The sequence below is a fragment of the Varroa destructor genome, unplaced genomic scaffold, assembly GCF_002443255.2.
Source record: "Varroa destructor unplaced genomic scaffold, Vdes_3.0 BEIS01000001.1, whole genome shotgun sequence".
Lineage (NCBI taxonomy): Eukaryota > Metazoa > Arthropoda > Arachnida > Mesostigmata > Varroidae > Varroa > Varroa destructor.
Window position 1 is genome coordinate 64,712,525 of NW_019211454.1, and position 22,238 is coordinate 64,734,762.

At 42.5% G+C, this 22,238-nt stretch overlaps 3 protein-coding genes across 6 annotated transcripts in view; all 3 read right to left on the reverse strand.

Moving 5' to 3' along the window:
* Nucleotides 1-5,920, reverse strand: part of LOC111243370 (uncharacterized) — a 57,750-nt gene extending 51,830 nt beyond the window's left edge. The window contains exon 1 of the mRNA XM_022788817.2: nt 2,996-5,920. The gene's annotated coding sequence lies outside the window, so the exon portion shown is untranslated. The remainder of the gene's footprint in view (nt 1-2,995) is intronic.
* Nucleotides 5,921-13,046: 7,126 nt separating this feature from the next.
* RpS24 (ribosomal protein S24) lies at nt 13,047-15,947 on the reverse strand. 4 transcript variants are annotated; one of them, XR_002670452.2, is made up of 5 exons: nt 15,788-15,947; nt 14,914-15,109; nt 14,358-14,557; nt 13,907-13,987; nt 13,047-13,191 (listed from the first exon to the last, which is right to left on the reverse strand). XR_002670452.2 is itself a non-coding variant. In XM_022788870.1 (3 exons), exons 1-3 carry the CDS (start codon nt 15,113-15,115, stop codon nt 13,189-13,191), a joined length of 405 nt encoding a protein of 134 aa, XP_022644605.1. In that variant the 3' UTR covers nt 13,047-13,188. The 4 variants fall into 4 exon arrangements, 1 of the variants encoding a protein (XP_022644605.1); XR_015329939.1 differs by lacking the exon at nt 15,788-15,947 and adding an exon at nt 15,353-15,377; XR_002670451.1 differs by lacking the exon at nt 15,788-15,947 and having other exon boundaries at nt 14,914-15,115.
* Nucleotides 15,948-17,037: 1,090 nt separating this feature from the next.
* Nucleotides 17,038-22,226, reverse strand: LOC111243384 (uncharacterized). The gene is made up of 8 exons (XM_022788867.2): nt 21,716-22,226; nt 21,103-21,310; nt 20,424-20,500; nt 19,349-19,672; nt 19,044-19,194; nt 18,793-18,878; nt 18,099-18,245; nt 17,038-17,910 (listed from the first exon to the last, which is right to left on the reverse strand). Exons 1-8 carry the CDS (start codon nt 22,012-22,014, stop codon nt 17,772-17,774), a joined length of 1,431 nt encoding a protein of 476 aa, XP_022644602.1. The 5' UTR covers nt 22,015-22,226; the 3' UTR covers nt 17,038-17,771.
* Between the last annotated feature and the right edge of the window lie 12 nt (nt 22,227-22,238).

The window sequence follows — 22,238 nt, forward strand, 5'->3', positions numbered from 1 at the left end:
CATTAGCTCTTGATTATCAACTAAATGCGTATAATATCGCCCAGTAACCTATCTCTTCCACGCGCTAGCTTCATAGAATGATTCAGGCATGATCGAATATATATACATTCAATCCCTGTGAGCTACCATTTCTAGCTGCACGACATCGTCATCTAAAAGCTAAAGTATCTCCTCGTTCTGGCCGACAACACTTAGCCGAGCGATGATTGGACCGCAGAGAAAGCCCTCCGACGAAGAAGATATTGTACTACTATAACGCGAAGTCTCTTTCTCCCAGGACTGCTGTCTTTCCTGCTGACGCTCGCTGTTCGTGAAGGCTGATGGCCTGATATAAAGGTCTCCGTCCTTTCACCGTAACATCGCGGCAGGGCACAGGAAAATTATCATTGGCAAGACCAGGCCTTTACAGTTCCATCGTGAAGAAATCGCGATATCCTGCGCCTCAGTTTCATGCACTACTCATAAAACAACACACCCAATGAACAGTCAAGACAGTAGAAACGGAAGTGTCGTCATTCCAGGTACGCTGGAGCTCTTTACTCGTTCATCTACATGTTCGTACCTGACCAAATCCCAACGAACTTAGAACACGTGTTTTATATGGTTACATATCTAATTACGTTGGACAAGGCCACAACTGGCCAAGATGGCGCCGATCGCCCAAATTCAGACGACATCCACGCTCTAAGAATGAAGAAGTAGTTAATTGCTGGGCTGCATTGTTCATATTCGACTGCTACCTGGTCGTCTGTTGTGTAGCAACATCGGTGCCCAACGCACTTCGGACATAGTAGCTCACCTCGAAAGCGAACGCCAGAAAAGCAGCCGTCGCAGTAAAAACAACGATAACAGCATCTGCTTAAGATCAGGTATGGGACGGGCTATAGCTAGCTAGCTAACTGCACACAGAATACGCGTCTGATATCAACGTTTTCGCATTGATCGTGAAGGCAACAGTTTCAGTCACACGGTGCTGCTACCATTAGTTGGTCTCGTAGTTCCGCATAAACTGTGCCCCTGCCAATTTTGTTATTATCTGTTATCGGCACAATATTTGTCTGTGCTATTTCGAAGTATGTGTGTGCATAATAGGTGCACAGTAGAATGGCGAACAATGGATGGTTGATCGTTCACCATCGTAGTACCATACAGCAGCAGAAGGTGAGGGCTGGGAGGATATTCGATGCGGCGAACGAATACTTTCAGGGTAGCGGCCTTCATACTGTTATGAGTGAGCTATTGCATTCAGTTGAGTAGCTGCTTGCTAATGCTCCAATGAGGTGGATGACCATCAACCTAGCTTAGCCCAACGCAGTGTCAGAGCTATAGAAGAGACAAACTACGGGAACATACCTACGTGTGTCGTTGCAAAACTAATGCTGTAGACCCAAAGTGAGGGTTAGTTAATTCAACTAAGACCTGAAAGGTGTACGCGGATTCCTTCACATAAGAAGTTAGAGATCAAGTAAAATGCAGAGAAATACCGACCCTACGTACACGAGTGGAAATCATGTGATTGGAGCCCGCTTTTCCTAGTCACATAGTCTATTTATTATTATTAGTATTAATCTAGTCAAAACACGTAAATCCCCGTCATTCTTCTTATGAATATGTATCCGGTTTTTCTATAAGAATTACAACCAGGGAAATTTCGAAAAGCTGCGATATCTAAACAGAAAAAAATCATCGACTGACTCTACTGCTTCAGAGTAGCAGCAAAGATCTCACTCACGTTTCACGAGACTCAGACAAGTCTCACACACCTTACTCCTCGACCCATCGTTTTACTTTGGATACAATGAGAAAGAGATGGAAACCAAACACGGGAGAAACGACGGAGCGAGTCGCTAGGTAACAATTGCCTAAACGGACTATGTATTACTGATTAGCGATTTCTCGCCATGCTTATCCTCCCACTAAGGCTGTGAGAAATTAAGTGATATGACTGCCGTGCGTCGTCGTCTGCGTTTCCCCCGTTTCCAGCCAACTCCATGCATTTTTTCGAATTTCATTCATACCCCCTTATATCTCCGGCCTCCGTTGTTACAGAAATCGCGCTTTCCTATTTATTAGTCCCGTGTATCTATCTATCCGCTTGTTCCTATGTCCCGTGTGAGTGCTCGTCTTCATTCTCGTTGTCGGCCTCATCGTCATCATCATCAGCATCAGCAACAACAAAAACGACGTAGTAGGGCCTCTTACTTGCGTTTGCTACTACAGCTACGGCCGTTCTAGCAGCAGCGCAAAAGGGCCCCTAGCTATCAAAATCACCACCACTATAAGCACAATGCACACGAATACGCATAGCAGGAAAGGTAACTGGTCTACCGCTACTACAGGCTTCCATCCACGGCGGCCGTTCCCCTCTACAGCCCTCTATCGCCTCCAATAGCTGACTGATAGATAGGCACAGTACCAACACAGCTATAGCAGACAGCAGCAGTAACAGCAGCAGCAGCAGCGGCAGTAGCAGCAGCAGTAGCAGGAGGAGGATGATGTGATTGCCAATGCTGCTATCAGTGAGTTCCTGTTCGCATCAGCGCTATGACAGAGCACAGCGACAAAAGTACTGAGAACAGCAGACAACTAGCACAGCAGCAAGCTAAGGCAGAAAACAACCACCGTAGACAAACAGAGCTGATTGTCTCGCTGACTCTCGGCACTTCTCTCGCTCTCTCTATCTCCTAGCATTACTGTCGGTGCTGGCGGATGCTGTGGTTAGCACAGGCGGCGGCAGCAGCAGCATCAGGATGGAAATTCGATCTGCCGCTATTGCTGGCTAGGCCCTGGTTTATAACCTCCGCCACTACTGCTACTGCGTCCATGAAATTTCTCCGCGGCCAGCAGTAGTTGCAATATTGAAACAAAGCCAGTACATCGATTCTGTACCACAGTCAATACTCCGAACAGCCCTCCTAGAACTGTCCTTAACAACCACTCTACACACTAACAATTGCGTGGATTTGTTCCTTTGACCAATTAAAGCTAAACTTACCTTAAAACTTCGTCTACGGTCTCTCCGGGTGTCCGCTCAGCTATTGCTGAGAGGTCAGCTTGCGCAGCACGTCGCGTACATCCAACTGCTGGCAGACTGGATCCTCACACTGGTCTTCACACTCGCGTGGTATATATAAGCACTCGTCGCTTTCGCGCTTTTAATGGCTTACTAAACAAAACTCACTAGGCGTTTTGTGTTTTCTTTCTTTGTACATATAATTTCCCCAGCACGGGGCACTCACACCAACACACTTTTTTCTAATTAAAGATAACAAGAAACAGACAAGACAATATCGATAGATATCTAGACGACACGATGGCGTCTAAGGAAATCCTCTAGCTGTTCGCTGTAAGGCTGCACGTACAGTTGTAGTCCTATAATGTGGACTATTCCTCAATGCTATAGGGCACCACACACACGCACACAGCACTCCTTCGACCAGCACGACGATCAACAACCAGGGAGGGAATAGGGCACACCCGTTTTCTTTCCCAGACACACTTCAACGAGGTTTCTTCTCGTTACTATGAGCGCATGACTTAACAAATAATAGCTCTTCTATATGAATCGAATAACACCAGCACTCGTCTTCTTTCACCTTTGCCAACTTTCGTGTTCCTTTTGAGTAAGGTATAGAACGTTTTCACAGCATATTACTATTACGGCGACGCACAGCACGATATTAAATACATTCACTTCCTATGACCAACGTCGAATCAGTGCCGATACAGTGATACGGTGATGGCCGAGCAGATAGCGCCACCCCAAACTTACGCGGATCGTCGTCGACGACGACAAACACTCACAGCAGCTCTTCCTGATTGGACCATCATACGATCACACCAGCGACACGAATCGCGACGACGTTGACGATACGACCACTACACAAACGGACGGACGAACAAACAAACTATGCTGATACCAGCACCGCGGCCACCGCAAATAGAATCACCATTAACCGTCGGCTATTAAATGTTGAGATTGTTGCAAGTAACAACGGCAGCTAGAGCTGCGGCTGGTGCTGCTGCTGCTGTTAGGTTACTAGTCATAGAAATAGAGTCGATTATTCTACCGCTTTGATGCGTAGTTGGCTACTTGTCGGCAGGTTAGGTTGTAGCTGGCACTCGGTCACCGTTTGTTCGCTGTCGTTTTACAGAACTAACCGGCGGCGCCCACAGAGTTGGATAAAGTGCGCCTAGCCTTGCGTACGCTAGTAATGTTTGTTAGAACTATCGAGAGAAACCGCGAAGCAACTCGCTAAAACAACTAACCCGATGATGACGATGATAGCAGAACCAGCCGAATCGCTTATACAACCCGGTGGCGACGGTACCAGCTCGCACACCACAAATAGATAAGTAGAACGACCAATATAGCGCGCTTCGATATGATTATGGTGACGGTATGGTCAACGTCGTTATTGATGGTCCGAGTACTAGTGTTATATCGTTCATCTGACGCTCAGATGGGTTGGCTAACTTTATACTACGTTAAGACTAGCAGTAGCACCAATATTCGTAGGGTTTAAAAATTACTCGAATCGTCGTTGTCGATGATGCGACGGACAGGAGGAAACCTGCTGCTGCTGCCTGCAGTGACGCACTTACTGACGAGTGCTGTTGATTTTGGTCCTGGTGATCCTGGTAGCTAACAACGGCACGCAAGCAGCTAGGCGTCAAAATCGTTCTGAATCTCTAGCAATAGAGGTGACGAACGCTGCCCTTTTCGTTGCTGTATATAACACGAATCGTCTCCCTCAATATCGTTGTGGTTGTAGAAAAATCCCCACACATACACCTACACATGCACGCACGCACGCACGCAAGCAGGCAGGCACGCACGCACGGCAGGCAATTTGGGAGGAGCACCAGTCACTCGTTTGTCGAAAAGAGGCTCCGCTCCAACTTGGAAACGCCAGCTAGCATAGACATTCACGCACAGAGGATAAGACTTACTCGGTCTTTGCTGCAAGACGACAGTAACGGCGAGCGAGAAGCCAGCTGCTCAGCGACTCAGTAAACCAACGAAGCAGCTCTCGCAGATGGACTAGTCACCAGCCAAAGCTCGTAGTGGTTGTAACAGCAGCAGCAGCTTTTAGCTAGCTCACAGCCATTTTGCTGCAGGTTCATCGGTGATAGCTGTGGATGCTGCTGCTGCTTCTTCGATGGCTGGTTCCTGCCGTTTGTGATGGCGAGTAACGACGCCGACGTCGTCGTTGTCGTCTAAATCTGGCAACGGCGACAACGACGACGACCTGAAGTGAGTCACTCTAGTCGAAGGAAGCAACAGCAGCAGCAACAGCAGCAGCAGCAGCGGGATGCGGTAGGGCGGGCGGGCGATCGGTCGGGCGGACGGACGGATGTTCGCTTGTCGCTGCTGCTTCTATTGCGCTGGGCCAGGCCGAACCACCCTACCGTCAGCTACCATCACCAGGAAGATACTCATTCACCAGCTAACAGACCAAGCAAGCAACTGCTGACTGATCCTCGCCCGCTGCTGGTTCCACTCGTCATCGTCGTCGCCGCCACCGCCGCCGCCGCCGCCGCCACTGCCGCCGCCGCCGCCGCCGTCGTCGTTGTCGCTATTCACTCGCTCTTTACTGGCTCTTTGCTGCTGTTACTGCTGGCTCAGTACGGTACCGTCGTTTGCCTTACTTCGCCTTTGCCTCTTTGCCGCTGCTGCTGCCACCACTCATAGCCTTAGACGGCGACAGCCAAACTTGCAGCTACAGGCTACATCACACCACAGCAGCCGCTAGACGGACCCACAGACAGACAGAGAGGCAGATAGACAGCAGCAGCTTTTCCTACACAGGAAACGGCACACCGAGACGTCGACGATGGCCACAACAGCAGCAGCACCACAACACAGCCGCAGCAGACAGCCAGCGACGGTCCTATGGTCCACCGCCGCGCCGGCCGCAACAGCAGCACTCACACTCCGCTGAATGGATGGCTGACTGACGGCTCGCTCCCTCCCTTCCCACCACTAACAGTTCTATGCCGCCACAGGCAACGCTGGCGAGCACTGTCTGACGACTATAGAGGAGACAGCGGCAGCAAAAGAAAGAAGGGTAGCGGTGGCGGTAACGGCTGCAGCAGCAGGCGGCAGACGGGCGACGGACGTAGAAGTGGCGTTCCCAGCAGCGGCAGTAGTCCACGCAGGGTTGCCGAGAAAAATTATAGTAAGATGTAATCTTGATAATAGCAAGCAGCAGCAGTAGCTGGAGGAGCTGTAGAGCGTCGCAGTTCGTCGTTGCTTGTTCACTGATCAGAGCTATGGGCTAACTCGTTCGTTGGCTACTGGATGGCCGCTAATACCCTATAACTGTTGCTGCTGCTGCTGATGTTCATGTTACTGGTCGGCGGCAGGCAGCGGTGGCCGCTGCTGCAAACGGCTCGGCCAGGCCAGCGGAGGCGAGGCCGCTTGGGAAAGGGCCATTCGTTCACTACCAACGTCAAGGACTAATGGCTCGACCCGGTCTATCTGTCTATCGATAATTGTTCACTGGTTTGCTGGGCTCGGCCGTTGGTCCTTTCTGTCTACTTATCTGTGTGTCTTTTTTTCACTATACTCGTCATTTGCCCTGCCGTCGCCGCTGCTGCTGTATCTGTCGTCGCTGACCGGCACGATGGACGACTGTCTGATCCGATACGTATGCTCCAACCTCACACTCAAATTAGCAGGCAAACACGTCACCCATTACACCAGCACGGGGACCTGGTAAGCTTGAGAAACATGTGGTGGACTTGAACCTGCACGTCTTCTGCTGGAAGCCAGCCGTCGGATAGAACGCCTAGAGCAATACCAAGCGCAAAACTCGGAAAAACTTAGCCCTACATTCTTGCACTCTCGATTTCTGCCAGTCAGCACCGTTATGTACTGGTAAGATATTATGAATGTGTTGATACACATAAATGCCTGGCTGGCTAATTAGTTGGGTAGCTCCGCTGATGCAAAGCCGACACACTGATTCTGGCCTGAATGAAGTTGCTAAGGCACTTACATCGCCTAGCGGCGGATCATGCAGTCTCGCGCACTTATTTTCGCACGCTAAAGTAAGACAGTTATAAAGAAACGAGTCGCGTGAGAAGGCGCGCAAGCGAACACAAGAGAGATGCCATTGACTCCGCAAGTAGTCTCGATAAGAGCCTGACGTTCAGCCATGCACGAACTTTTTTCCGTTTTAAGGGGACTAAGCGTATCTGACTGATATGCAGCTCAGATTTAACGGCTAAGGCATCTTGTACTATGGAGCTCCCATCCGCTAAACGCTGGATCTCGTGCTCTAAGACTTTGAGTCGGAACTTAGTGCACTTTTATTTCGAAACATATATTGCAAGGAAACACAACCGTAGTAAATTACTATTGGAGCACAGGTTGCGTCCCAGTATATCCTCTTATGGAACTGCCCCTTTTCTCCCGACGCACATGAAAAACGTATATGGAATTAAATTGGTTGTGGTAGCTTTAGGCCAGTAAGCAAATAGAATGCAGGATTGGATCAAGGCCGTAAAAATGTTTGCTGTTCTGTTAATTGTTAAGTTTAGTTGGCAGAATTTGGAATAAAAAAATTTACAAAAGACCTATTAGTGGTGGACAACTCGTAAGTCTTAAAGCCTATATGGTATTTTGGTGTACACTTCTAATAGGCCCAAAATGAAAAATCCATAACCTAGCGATTTCGGCTGGCCTAAACTACGTATATATACGATTCGTGTAGGCAATACCTTCTACGGCCAGTCTGAAGACGAATCTCCTTACAGAATAGACGGAGTTTCGAATTAGCGCCGATTAGATCGCAGACAGGTTACTCATCTCTCTTTCTCGTCCACTTCTCCGATCTTTCTGTGTGGTACGTTTGTGGTACCTTTTCGCTTGCCGAGGCAACCCTGTTTGGTATCAGTTGATGATTTTGCAATTTTCACAGAGCCCCGTGTGTGTTGGTCTATGTGTCTATAAGAGTGGTGGTCTATGACGTCAGCGGGGCGGAGCAACCCACATTGGTCGTTTTCCCTATTAACGATGTACCACCAATCAAAAAAACCCGCGCGATGTGGATCACTCGCCCTACCTGTTACATAGACAAAAGCTACTGTCGTTGCTGTTGCTGCGGCTTTAAAAAACCACATTTAAGTCATTGAACGGAGGCAATCTTCCAGTATGGTCCGCCAACCAACTTTGTAAAACTCCGTGCCACGTAACAGTTTATCCTTACGCATTACATCAGTTTTTTCTCGTTATTTTCAGTCGAAGTTAGCTATATTGAATTATATTTTTCCAACTAAGTAGGGCCGATTCTGTTCACTGCTTGTCTTAGCTTGCTTTACCTGCACAGCCTTCAACTACCATAAGCGACATCGCTAATAGCAACCCAGACTTTGCCATATGACGTTACTATAGGCCCTCTCCCTTTTTCTTTTGTTGGTGTACTGCAACCGCGATGACTACGGTTACTTTTGAGTGGAGTCATTTGGAAGCAGTTCCACAAAGACCGTGACAAGTCATTTTACGTGCGCCGGACCGCTTAGCGATAAGTGGCCATCACTGAAGACTACCTAGACGAAGTTCAGCCGAGCTCTCAAAGATTCTGGTGACTCGGCGAACATGGGGTAATGGGGAGCAGTGGTGGGGTAACACTGACGCACGTGCAAACGTGACAAGTAACAACAACAGTAGTTCCAGCTAACCGGTTGGGGACGTGAGACGACATCTGAGAAGATCACGTCCATCCTCAAGTGAATCAATCAGTCGGGCAAATTGTCGACGCGCGCTATATGTATGAGGGCATAACAGGGACGATTATGGAGTAGAATCAGCCGAAGCATTCGTTCTTTCTAGTGTTCAACAAGCTTATAGTTTGTTCAGCAATTGCAAAAATAGGTAAAACATTTACAGTAGTATTTAGTTTGTCTAACAGCGCACATATTTGAAGCGTATTACATTCACACATTATTGCACAGCTAGTGGACATATAAAATCCCTTGTCCTATACTGAGAAAGAGCATAGTGAGAACGGGTTGAATCCGAATTCAAATGACGAAAACTATTCAAGACGGGACCATGTAGGGATGGGCAAGCTATAGTCCAACCTAAAGATATAAGGCATTCGGTACAACTTGACTTGATGTCGTGATCATCCTCAAAAAAGGATTCCCTTCATGAAGATTTTGTTGCCGCAATAATCTCTAACACTAGCTGGGTTATACAAATGCGTGAGGTATCATTACAGTAAGGAAGTGTTTGCAGGAAGAAGACGCGCAATATGGGTCACAGCACTACCATTGGAATAGGACGCTAATATTTTTGGGAACACGTATCTGTTGAAATATGTTAACAAAAAAAAAGCAAGAGGAAAGAGGCAACACTTTTACACGATTGGGGTTGATTTTATTGCCATATTTCCACTAAGCATAACTCTGCGTTTCCAGCCAGACGCCTGATGAGTACAATGTCACCCTAGTTCGCAGTTCATCCAAGAATCAGCGTTGCTGCGCCTTGTCTCAGGGCTTCACAAAATAGAAATGCATAAAAGGACTCGTTAGAGCAAACAATAATTGTTTAAGCACCTCTTTGTTTTACCACTAATAATCTATATTTTTTATATTTTCACTCTAGCAAGCCTAAGTTTCTAGTGCCAATCTATCTCTTACTATGTATTTAAGAAATTGTTTAATATATATGCTTCTGTTATATACTGCATTTTCTATGCAACAATCCAATAGTTATTGTGACGTCAAGGCACTATTCGAAGGCGCTCTGTAACAGCGCACGTATTATCTTCAATCCCCCGTGATTGCGCCGTGCGTGTTTGCCTGTTAAGCCCATGGGCACGTGATAGTCTAGGTTCGATTCTGGGCGTAAACACACTTCGTTTCGTGCTAATAGTTAATCACCTGAAGTAATGCCTAAGGGTTCTAGCACGTTAGGTATTTGTGGACGTAAATATAAAAAATATGTTTCGGTCGTCATTCGAAAAAAGACTGCACAGAAAGTAAATAAATTTTGCGCATCAAATAAGTAAATAAAAAACTGTCACTCCTTTACAAGTAGTTAACTGTTTTGTGTGAAACATATGAGCGGAACAATTCACACACATTGAAGCATTGTAACATAAATATAAAAAAACGGTATTGGTAGTGCTCCAAACGGATTTGATAACGTAGGAAGTTGCATTATGATTGTCGCCGCAGGTAATTTTAGTATATTTGTGTAGGCCTCAAAAGCAGATATATTTGAACTAGCCTATGGACCACCTAATCAGTTTTAACGATCATTTAATAGTCAAACGTCAGCAGCTACTATTAAGGTTGATGAAACATGAACATAATAGTAATGTGTCCACCTCATGGAACTCAGACTCGCTGAACAATAATAATGCTGCGGAAGAGACGTGAAGCATTAGAAAATGAAGTCTTTAACCGACACACTCATAAACTTGCGTCGTATTTTCACCACACTCACTGGGCCTTCTCCCGATTGCATACAGATAGAAAAAGGTATAATTATCTACAAGCGTACACAAGACGTGAAAACCAGTTAGTAGCCGCACTGAGATCATCCGTCATGCGTCCATGAATAATATAATATGCATCTGCTAATGGATATACTACTTGCCCATCAAATTCAAAATGCATATTAAATGTGCAATTGTGCGCCTTAGCGAGTCATGGAATGGGCCGACACAATGAACATCGTCACTGTACGTCTAAGGCATTGTGTTTATACCGCATATATTCACAAAATGCCTACAGAGTAATGGACGTGTCACCACAGGCGATCCTTTCCGGGTATTTAGGTGTACAACTGAGTAACACTAGTCACTTTGCTAAAATACGTCCTTAGATTCCAATAATGTGTTGACCTTTTGCAGGAAATACCATCTAAATGGGTCGGCCAGCGACTGTATCTATGTATTGTACACTAGAGGTTATGCAAAAAAAAAAGCTTAATTGACATGATTCTGTGTGGTTGGCCGGCGGCTCACTTGTCTCACGTGATCGGTATATCATAGAGCTTAACGGCATCGAAATGTTTGAAAATAAACCTTTTCTAGCTAGTGGACTAACATTTTCTTATTGCGCCGTATGTGGCGCGCTCGTCAACGAAGCTTCAGGAGTTAATTAATACCGATGTACTCATTCTTTTATTGAGGTGATAGCGCAAGGCTTAAAAAACCATAGTTAGTAGTTTAGTGCTATAGTTTCTTAGACAAATCGTTCTCCTTACAAAACATAACCACAGCTTTAATCAGGTTCTCAGATCGAATCTAAATTACAGAATAGATGCGTAATGCCTCAAAACGTTTTGTGTAATAAAATTTGGAAACATCATCGTGGATCGATTTTTTAGACCTTTAGAGTTTTGAAAACACAATGAAGTTTCGGTACGATATTATAAGCTCATTGGACAGATAGCACCGCTTCGTCTTTGCATCTGTACCATATTGTTGAGGCTATGTAACCCACACTGTTGCTGGCTAGATGTTGCAAAGGTATTTTCTTCTGTAAATCAATAATAGTTACATTTGCGGGAAACGGTCAGTTACTTCAATCAATGTACGCGAAGAACTTGCGTAAGTAAATGTCCAACGAAGACGTTTGTAGGACGAAGTAGGATTTTTGCTACTCATAAAGGACCTACGGGTTAGCGACTGGAGGTTTCCGCAAGATAAATTTTATTTTAATCCAGAAAAGCACCTTGAATTCCGTACCCGGTTCCCATGGCAGATAAAGGCACATTTGCTAATGATGAGTACCTGTACTATTTAGTTAAGTAGTGCTCGCATATCGACTCCGTGGAAGGACTGTGGCGATGCAGAGTGCGTTATTGTCCAGCAGTTGTAGTGATGAAATGGCTCGCAGTAACAGTTTCAACAATGCTTTAAGGCTTTTGAAACTTGGATGGCACCTGAAAAAGGCTCGCCTTCTTTGACGAAGAAGTTGCCTGCAGCCTGCTAAAGTCATGTGGTTAGGGCGCGGTGAGGTTGGCCGTATTTGACTTAGCTCCATGAGCGTCCATGACGGAAAGCCATACATAGCATGAAAAGGTTGCGGTAACTGCTGCCATGAAAATAAGACACACGAAGGACAGGGCTGACCAAACATCAAGATATCCACTGCGAATGGAAAGTCATTTGTAACTATACATACTGACATATTAACTAAGGATGCCCCACAGCAATGACTTCAAAACACTATACATGATCTTCACCGTCGTCAACCCCACACGGATTCACTTTTGCATGAATGAAAACACGGGTGGCATAAACCACAGTCTTTGTCCGGTCTTTGACCCTGTATTCCTGCTATAACCAGCATCGTTGCTGTCTGAATCATCCCTAAGTGTTTCTTCACCGCCTTTTCACCCTCTAATCTGAGGAACATAGACGGAAACATTAAACCCATCTCAATTTCTCTGCTCCCCACGTCGTGAACACGTCGAAAATAAGACTTTTATGGATAAATATCTTATAAGCGCTTGAACAACATTACTGAAGCAGTTTAGTCTCGGCAGGAAGCAAATATAATTAAAAAGTCTTAAAAATAACGTGAAACGTTTTTGTGAATAGTGCCGCTTCAAAGAGTGCGAGGTGCTCTGGCTTGTTTCCTTTTATATATGAAATCAAAATAGATTGTAAATCGTGCCTAAACCACGCTCAACTTTACTTCGGTTACGTCCCAAATAATTAAAAAAAAGGATCCAAACGTGTTTAACTTTAGAAGTGCCTAATTTTTGCCCAACATAAATTAGATCGGCAGTTTTCGTCAACTTCTTACCATTGCATGCGCTTTCTAGAATACACTCTGAAAAACTCAGATTCCCTTGAGCTGTTCTAAAAAGTTCATCCGAGATTGCCATAAATCATGTTTCAGTAAAAACACCTAATCTTTTTAATTAATATATTTAACAGAAACGTGTTTCAAAGTAGAAATAGATAAGCGTATTTGGTAGTCATAAGTTATTTTTCTATTTTTACATCTTAAGTCAAAGCCCCAGCCCAGCCTCAATTTTTTAAAGCAGTAATATATTGAAAATACACACCATACTCAATTTACAATTGTCTTTATTCGTCACACCCCACAACCTCTATTCCTTGATCCCCTTTAGCTGGAGACTCCCATATTTATGGGTTAACGAAGGTAGTTGTCGAAAGACGAAAAACGACGCTCCGCTTATTCTCGCACAGATTACTGCAAAATGACGAAACAAAGACACTGTTAGTTATACACCTCATGTCAACCGCCTGTGGAAAAAGGAGCTATAATAGACAGGCACAGTTGTAAAATATATCAGAGACTTTTGCTGCTTTAAGCAGAACTCACTGCTTAAACTGATCTAACATTCTTTACGGAAGTTTCCTTAAAACGCAAAATGCACGTTGTACTCGCAAGTCTACAGGCAGGGCATTTTGCAGGCATGTGTTATTATCACATGTGAATCTTAATAAAATTATTTAACTATAAAAACTATAGACATAAAACTGTACGAAGTATAGAATGAAGTGAAATTGGTAGGCGGATAACTGTATTCATTTTTTTTATTGACTTCTTTTTTTAATTGTTTGATTGTTTCGCTGTCTTACACGGGTATTAGCTCGAAAATCAATATAAAATATACGTCGCATTTGTCATACATAGGAACGGATTTCGCTGTCATGCTGGTATTTGAGAATCTCATCGACACATACTCCCAGTACTCTACGGCAAAACATTGAAACGTCAGATATTGTAGTATCATCAATGTAACCACACCATGCGTTGCTGTTTCTTTAAACTGTTGCAAGTTCGATTAGTTCTAACTACACAACAAAACGTTACTTTCATTTGGTGCTTATCTGCTACAGAAAAATAAATATTATTTGCTTGCTGAAGATAAACTACTTTTGTTCTGCACACGTTTCATTACCCCTCATTTTGCCCGGCTTGCGGCAGGTTTGAAGGTCGGTACTGAGCACGACAAGAGCCTGTAGTACTCCATAGTTTAACGCTGCACCGTAACGACAACATTTTATTGCTCCGCACTAAATTGCGTAAACTGATTTATCAAATAGATTATCTAATCATTATTAATCTGATAAGCTTCAATATACGACTCAATAATAATATCATAATATCCAACGACGTTCAACATTCGTTCGAGAAATCAAATCGGTATCTTGACTCTTTATAGAAGAACTGCTTTACCAACAGGGTTGAAAATCCGCGGCTAGTGTAATACGTAGCAATATTTTTTTGAAAAACATTTAGCCTTGGTAAAAAAACAACTTCATATATTCGACAAAGAACTAGAAAGTTCTATAATTAGAACTTTGTTGAATTTCAAATCGTGTATTTGCTGCTTACGCACTAATACGCACCTTTTTGCCCGCAGCGGCTCCAACCTTTTTCTTTTCAATACCGCGCACTTTTTTCATTCTGTTTTTGCGCTCTTTACGCTGCTTGCGGCCTGTTCTACCTTTAGGACCAAGGTTCTGCCGAGCCAAACGGTACTTGGGCTCGATCTTCTTGGCATAATCCAGGGTGTCGTAGATCAGCGCAAAGCCGACTGTTTTTCCACCTGCAGATATATTACGTGACACGAATGGAAAAGGTACAAGTCATATTGTTAATTTTTGGATGGACCATTGAAATCATGACGAATAGAACAAGTGTTGAAGGGGTGCGCATCATGTATTTGATTTTCTTATTTTGCCATTATATTGTTTATCTTTGGTATTGACAACATATTTTTTTGTCAGATACCGGTCAGATTATTGGGCTAGCTTTGCTAATTAAAACTGTTGTTTCTCATAATATGAAGAAAAATGGCAAAAACCGAGCCTGTAGCATTCAAAGTTATAGATGACGACGGCGTGCTTTCGTTATTCGTCCATTTTTCAATGTTGAATGGAAGAGACTTATATAGACGCTTACCTCCGAAGTTGGTACGAAAGCCAAAGCAAAAGATTACGTCCGGCGTTGTTTTGTAGAGCTTGGCCAGCTGCTCACGGACCTCTTGTTTTGAAACAGTTGCTCGGTTCGGATGCACAACGTGAACAATCATTTGACGCCGGTTTAGAAGCCGGTTCGTCATGTACCGACGGGTGCGGATTGTCACCGAAGACTCAGTCTGCATCAAAGCAATTTAGACTCAATTAGCCTGTTCTCTTAGATTGTGCATTTTAGACAGTGATAGTCAAAAGGTATTACGAATCTCTTGCAATTGTCCCATTATAAATATATAAACACCCTGAAGAGCTCAAACGAAAAGCTGGTGATGCTACGATATATGTTTAAGTACTACTTTACGAATTACTACCAAGGGATAAAAAAAATGAAATTTAACTTCAATACTGGACTTCGTCAGCTCAACCTTTTAGCACTGGTTTCATTATATATAGGCCCAATAGTTCGAAATTAAAAAAGATTGTCCTGTTTGATCTCATTCTACGTTCAAGTCATGACGTTCAAGTTTACGCATGAAAAATATCACAAGCACAGTGTTATAAAGGCCCTAAGCCTTTAATAGGCGTCAATAAAAGAAATGTTCACATCCGTCGAGATAGGCAGACGCAATCTGAGACTTAAACTGGGAATTGGACATCCACAAGCGATCTTGCCGTGAACACGATATCACATTGCACACTTCAATGGTGAAGCACAATATATTTTATATAGTTCATAAAACACAAAGAAACACAGCTTCACTAATTGGGAATAATCCCGGTTGGTTTGACGTTTTTGCCGTAAAGAGATATTACATAAAACTCAATTATTTTTAATCAGATTTCTTTGGATTCTTTCTCACCATCTTGCACGTCGCCGAACCTAGCCAAAAAAGACCACGAAACACACAACAAGCGGAATGATACACCCAACGAGCGCCATCTTGGTATGGTCGAGAGATGTTAATTCATAATAGGAGTTGGTCACTAAAGGCTTGATACGAATTAAAGGACATGTTTGAAAGTATTTTTTTCGCTATCAGGGTTCTTTAAAAATAACAGATAGAATATAAATTCGTACTTCATAAGTGGGATCTAGTTTCACGTGTATCTGTTTATATTGAGTGGTTTCGGTAAACAACCAAAGTGTTTTTATAGTTTTCTGAATCTTCGTGTCCGAGAGCCCGATGGGTCGAAGTGCGCTAGCTATATATGATCCACTGAGAAATTCAGTTTATGATACTATAATATACCTAGTACAGGTTCATTTTGATATGTATGTAAAACCAAATTCATCGTCTTTTATTTTTAAAACTATATTTTAGCTCTGGTATAATAGTAAACGCCAGTAGGACAAAGATTGTTGTCATAATTACCCTAATGAACTCAGATGTGCATATAGTTAAATGTGTAAAACCTATCTGATATTTAAATATTTTCTTATCGATTACCAGTTTACGCCGTGATTGAATGTGTGAGATATAGAACGACCTTGCAGGAGAAACAACGAGGAAAGGGATTGGTTTTAATTTACAAATTAGCACTCTGCACTGGGATTAATTTGACCTCTCATTTTGCAAAATCCAAAAATCGTTTAATTTAAGTGATTCGTAACTATTTTACCGCTTCCAAAAGCCAAAGACTTTGCCGAATAATAATTCGGTGGAAAGCAATCGACGACAATATAGGGGAAAGCGTTTTTGAAAATCCATTAATTTTTTTTTCCTAAAATTATAGAATTTGTCTAAACTACTAAATGCAAATCCTATTCATGGTCCAAGTATCCATTATCTGTGCTTAAATTTCTAATTAATCTAAAATTACTTTACCTCGAAACCATTCGTGCAAACGGTCAGTACCGTCGACGTTTAGAACCAGTAATTATTTTACAATAATTGAATGCATCACTCATAGACTTTAGAATAGAAATATTCAAAACTTAGTTTAGTGAGGTTCTCGCATGATATATGGAGATCGAACTAGACTTGTACTGAAGCCTTGAAAGACGTATTGACGTAAGCTATTGCCACTGAGGATAAGATTTGGTCTTTACTAATATTTATTTCCAAATGGTGATTGTATTCCTTACTTTCGAAGCAACACTAAGGATTGGTGCAATTTTTTCTAAAACGCCCGGTTTTATTGGGTTTTATTACACGTATATCTACGAATATTTTTTATGTGTAGTAATGTTTAAATCTCGTTTATAGATACCGAGTTTCACTTTTAGGTTTTTGCCAAAGTTATGTGGAATTTCAACCAGTGCTACCTGACAGTAGTGGAGCCCCTTAAAACCCTTCGAGTATCTACGGCAAACAGCTTGCGGATTGAGATGTTTTAAATGAGCTACACGTAATAGCATGTATATGACGTAACAGCGTCTTAATGAAGCACGAAACGTATCAATAAAAATCACACATATTTTCCACGAAAGTGATAGTGCCAAACAGGGTCGATTGATTCGCCGATACGTAATATCCTTCATAAAAGACAGCGACTCACAAGTTCGTTATTACATATTACAATTATATTTACACCCTTTTCTACGACTCCTCGAACTTTCTCGTTTGATTTTAGCCTAGCGTACGACTTTGATGTTTTCGCCTGTGCGCCGCCAAAGCGTTCCGTTTGCCACTTGAATTCGATCGTCTTCATCACGTGATTACCTTTTCCATCTTGCGATTTTTACCTGCTATTCTAAAATCCCAGCCTATATGCGTTTAGCATGTTTTTCGGCGACCGCCAAATATGACCTGAGAAGCTGGCCACCACGATAGACGTCTTCAAACGAATTTGCTCCTAACGGAGCGCTGTTAAGATTGATATTGGATGCACGTCGCACAATGTTTATGTAGCGACCTTGGCTGGTTCCGACTTTGTGAGCTGTTTTCGTTTTTTGACCTCTGGTGGAACATACTCTTCAACCTTTTCTTCTTTGACAAAGTTCTTGTTGATTTCCTCAAGTAACATTTCGATTTTGTTCCAACTGGAATACAAAAAAACAGCGTTAAATTAAGAATTATTGTGATATCAGAATTATTTTTTCGTACCCTAGGCACATAATGTCTTCTGTCGGAAATTTTCTGCCAAGTTCAATGTGTTCACTTTTTTTGATAAGCTCAAGTCAGGCCCCTTGAATACATGTGGAACTGTGAAGTATTCACGGCGACTTACTTCTCAAAAGCGTAATAAAGCTCCTCTTTTTCAACAAGCTCCTTTTTTTTTGCGCGAAGTATCTCAATGCGTCGCACCCGGTCTATAGCGGCACGCTGTTCATCAATTGCCGCCTTTCGATCTTTCACCCATTGAGCAAATAACGCACTTCATCACGCAGGGAATGCATAAAAATAACAATTAAAAAAAATTCGCGTTAGAGCGAATACACTACTGTGTTTAGCTTGATACCTCCTCTTAATTATTCTTACGTGCTGTACAATAACATGCAATTCGAAAACAAACCCAGTCATAATTAGTATACTAATGAACTGAGCTTCCAGTTTTTGTTGGCTTTAATTGCTTGACTAGCTAGCTTTGTTTTCTATAATTTAGAATACCCAGATATGCGTAAAAACTTGAGCAGAGCACAGAGCACAATACTTTGACTTTGACCTACTAGATTTTTCTTTATGGATATCTTTCTCATTTCACGCGATCTCTAATAGCGGTTCCAGACAGCAGTTCTAGAATTCTAAAATTAGAAAAAGCATGATTAATATCTTCCTCCTTTCAAAGATCAGCTTCTATAATAGACTAGAAAGATTTTATTGGGGATTGAATAAGCACAGATGTATGGGCAACGGCACAGCTTGCTTCATTTAAAGTATATATAAAACACATATATAATGTTATAAAGTTATTGGATCCTTACTTCTGTCTCTTTATATCCAACTCCTCGTGCGGCGAAAGGTTGTTGGCCTCAGCTTCCAATAGGGAGATCAAGCTAGCATCATTCACCTACGAGAAATAAGCACCACAACACACTTTAGGAGCTCTTAAACAAACAAGCAACGTGCTCTTTAAAAGCCAGCAGGAATATGCAATACAATAAATGTTTGGTCAATTTTATAGTCTGTACACGACGGCCCATTCGTTCATCCAAAAATATAGCTAAGGTTCAACCTTGATCTTTTCCAGTTGTGGTGCAAACCAGTCGGGCACGGAGACCCTCTGCGCGGATGCAAGCAGGCCACTAATATCTGGACTTGTCATACCAATGATTGCTTTAGGATCAAACTTTTCGGCACCTTCCGTCTCAGTAAATTCCGTCAGTCTGCAATAAAAATCACTGCAAAATTATTTTCAGGATCACAACTGTATATATATGTCCAAAAAACAGTAAATTAAATACATGATTCAAATAACAGCCACTGAAGACTACTATAGATCAAAGGGTCAAGGATGGTTAGTAAATGAATTGCACCTACCGTTGAAGGCAAAGCTCCTTGGCATCACTACAGATTTCTTTAACACTGGATATATCCTTTTTCATCCGCTCCCATTGGCCTTTTCTCGCTAGCCCTACAAGATGTACCGAGTCTTTGACGAGACCTGGTTGGCGCCCTTTGTTAAAGTGTAACAGAGTTTTTCCAATCACAAGATCAGGATCCGTTAGATCGAAATGATCGTCAAAAAAGAAGTTCGTCAGATTGGGTACTCTTACATACTCTATCTCATCGTCTTCATTCGATTTTTCAGGAGTCGGCGGTGCATTTATCCATGGCGAAGCCTTTGTTCCGGTGGATAAATATCTGTAAAGAAATTTTTCACATGAGCTTATCATAAGCTGCCTAGTAAATCATATGCAGAGGTCAAACTTGGCGATACTGCCTCCTCAGTATGAGGCCACACCGTGTCTATCATGGCGTGCGTTTCGATGATAACCACTAGCTAAGAAGCATGCAGCCATGCTGGTTGAAATGTTAGCATTGGCAAAAATGATCATAAATCTATAGCTAGATACAGTAGGTAGTTAAAGAAAACAAAGGACTATCGAAGTTAATAACTACTTGCATGGTTGCTATGCTAGATTTGTTAAAGAAATTGGGATTTCTTAAAGTTATTGGGATAACTTGTAAGCATAAGTTCACCCCGATTGTGCTTTTGTCGAAGGCACATCGTTGATACTACACTTAATGAAGTCCTTCTAAGCACTCGTTCACCTCAACGAAATTCTAGCTGAGAGTATCACAGAAAAACTTTGTTGCTACAATGTACCGTATACTACGGATGTATTTGGTAGTCTTTTAGTGGGCTTGAATGTATAGGAAACAATTGATTATAATAACATATCAATGTCGATAAGAAGATCAAACAATTAGTTGACATATTTTCGGATTCGCTCATATTCTTTACATAATACGTGTAACTCTTCGATTAGAAAACGTTCTTAACATAAGTGAGTACGGATAAATTAGAACATAATAACACAGCGCAATGGACCATTGTTGGATACTGGGTTATATCATTGGGTTCTTCAGAATAACATAAGTGGCTTCTTACTTAATGCATGCTAGAAGGCTAAGCACTCTTGTAATTTCATTTCCAGGATTTTCTTGTAGCATCATCTCAGTCGCAACCTAAAAGCAAAAAAGTACACCTCGACATGTAATACCAAAAAGCATAGTAAAAAAATAATGGTACAATTGTGACAACTCGAACAAACCTACTGTTTGCTTTCGACAAAGGAACGAAATGGCATCACCTATTTGAATTTATATCTCTAAAATGACTATTTTATCTGATGGGGGGCATTAAAGTACAAACGTGTAGGTCATTCTTGGGCCAAACGCAACAAAAGGATTAAAATATGGTGAGGGATTCTTGTTGAGGGATTGATCGATTTTACGGTAACTACAATTTACTTAGATCGATGACCAGTTCCAGTTTTTGACAGGTCCTTACTAGTGCGAGTTAGTTCAACGTAGTCGTAAACCGTTGGTCAATAAAATAATCAGCATCTACTATACATTCGTTGAAAACAGTAGTAGCGAAGTGTGATTTTCAAAAGGCTTCTGATAGCAAGATCGGAGTTACATTATTCATTTAGTGAAAGTCGTCCAACGCTTCAGACATTATGGCATCAGATATCTTGCAAACGAAGAAGGTTCGTTGTGCAATTCCACGATTTGCCGGAAATCATGAGTACAAATTTTTTAATGTCTATGAAATGCATTCATACCTTGGCGGCCTCACGCTCTTTTCCCTTTTTCATCAGAAAGTGATCAAGCAGCAAATTCATAGTTGGAACGTCGGGGAATAGTCCATAAGCAAACCGGTCTTCGAGCATTTCTATCAACTTCGCGTCCTGGCCGATAGAGAGCATATACCGAACAGTTGCACATGCCGTCGACGGTAACGTGTGCACCGTGTGCTTCGATCGCCGCAGCCTGTACAGTTTAAGTGGATACAACGTAAACACGTTAGTTATGTTGGCCTAATGCAAGGATTTATCATTAAGCATAATCCTAATCTGAATAATGAAGCACTAATATATATATATATATATATATATATATACATATACATATGTGGTGCTAGAAGAAAGAAAAGCTTAAAATGCTTCTATACGCCAATTAATAATAATAAGAAGAAGTCAAATAATAATATCTGCGTTAAACCCACCACTCGGGTAGTTCTTACAAATGGGTCAACGCGATCATTTAAAAATAGGTTAGTTCTGCTAGATCTGAAATTGGCAGATGTACGCATTATTTTTGCTTGTAATTTAACTGTATTTTTACTTACCTTCACCGAGCTTGTAATTTATAACATGTTTCTTTTGTTGTACTCACCGGTTAAGTAGATTTATTACTTCTTGCATTACGACCTCGCCTTCGACCGAGTTTACAAATATGTCCACATCAACTGCCAAGTTTTCCTTCGCTTTAGCTACAAACCGTCTCGAGATGTCAACAAAATACTGCCCCGCATCGGGGATTTTCAGAAGAGGATCATTACGTTTTTGTGCGGCCCATTCTTCATTGCAAGCGTACGCCGAAGAGAGATAAGTCCGTAGTCCGAATTTCATCGAAAAACCTCGATTTTGCAAAAGTTTCGCAGAGCGCGCGATCGTACGCATTGACGCCGCCATCTTGCACGGTTGATGTTGCTGTTTCTATTCCTGCGCGATACAAAGAAGCTTCAGCAGAACGCCATACAAATGCGATCACAACTTTTATTTACGCACGATAGCTGTGTATTGAATCTATAGTAGAAATACGCATTATGATCAGATGAGTCTGTTAGTCAGCTAAAGGGATCTATACGGCTCTGCTTGCGTCTCCACCACTGCCATATTCAGAGGCTTCTATTAGC

Bases quoted from the DNA above. Each gene is read 5' to 3' on its own strand.
- LOC111243384 (XM_022788867.2), bottom strand. From the start codon at position 22,014: ATGGCGGCGTCAATGCGTACGATCGCGCGCTCTGCGAAACTTTTGCAA. The intron at 20,501-21,102 runs GTATGAATGCAT...TTTTGCTTTTAG, and splicing joins AAGAGCGTGAGGCCGCCAAG to GTTGCGACTGAGATGATGCT. The intron at 18,879-19,043 runs GTTGAACCTTAG...TATTTCTCGTAG, and splicing joins CACAACTGGAAAAGATCAAG to GTGAATGATGCTAGCTTGAT.
- RpS24 (XM_022788870.1), bottom strand. From the start codon at position 15,115: ATGCAGACTGAGTCTTCGGTGACAATCCGCACCCGTCGGTACATGACG. The intron at 14,558-14,913 runs GTAAGCGTCTAT...ATATATCTGCAG, and splicing joins CTTTCGTACCAACTTCGGAG to GTGGAAAAACAGTCGGCTTT.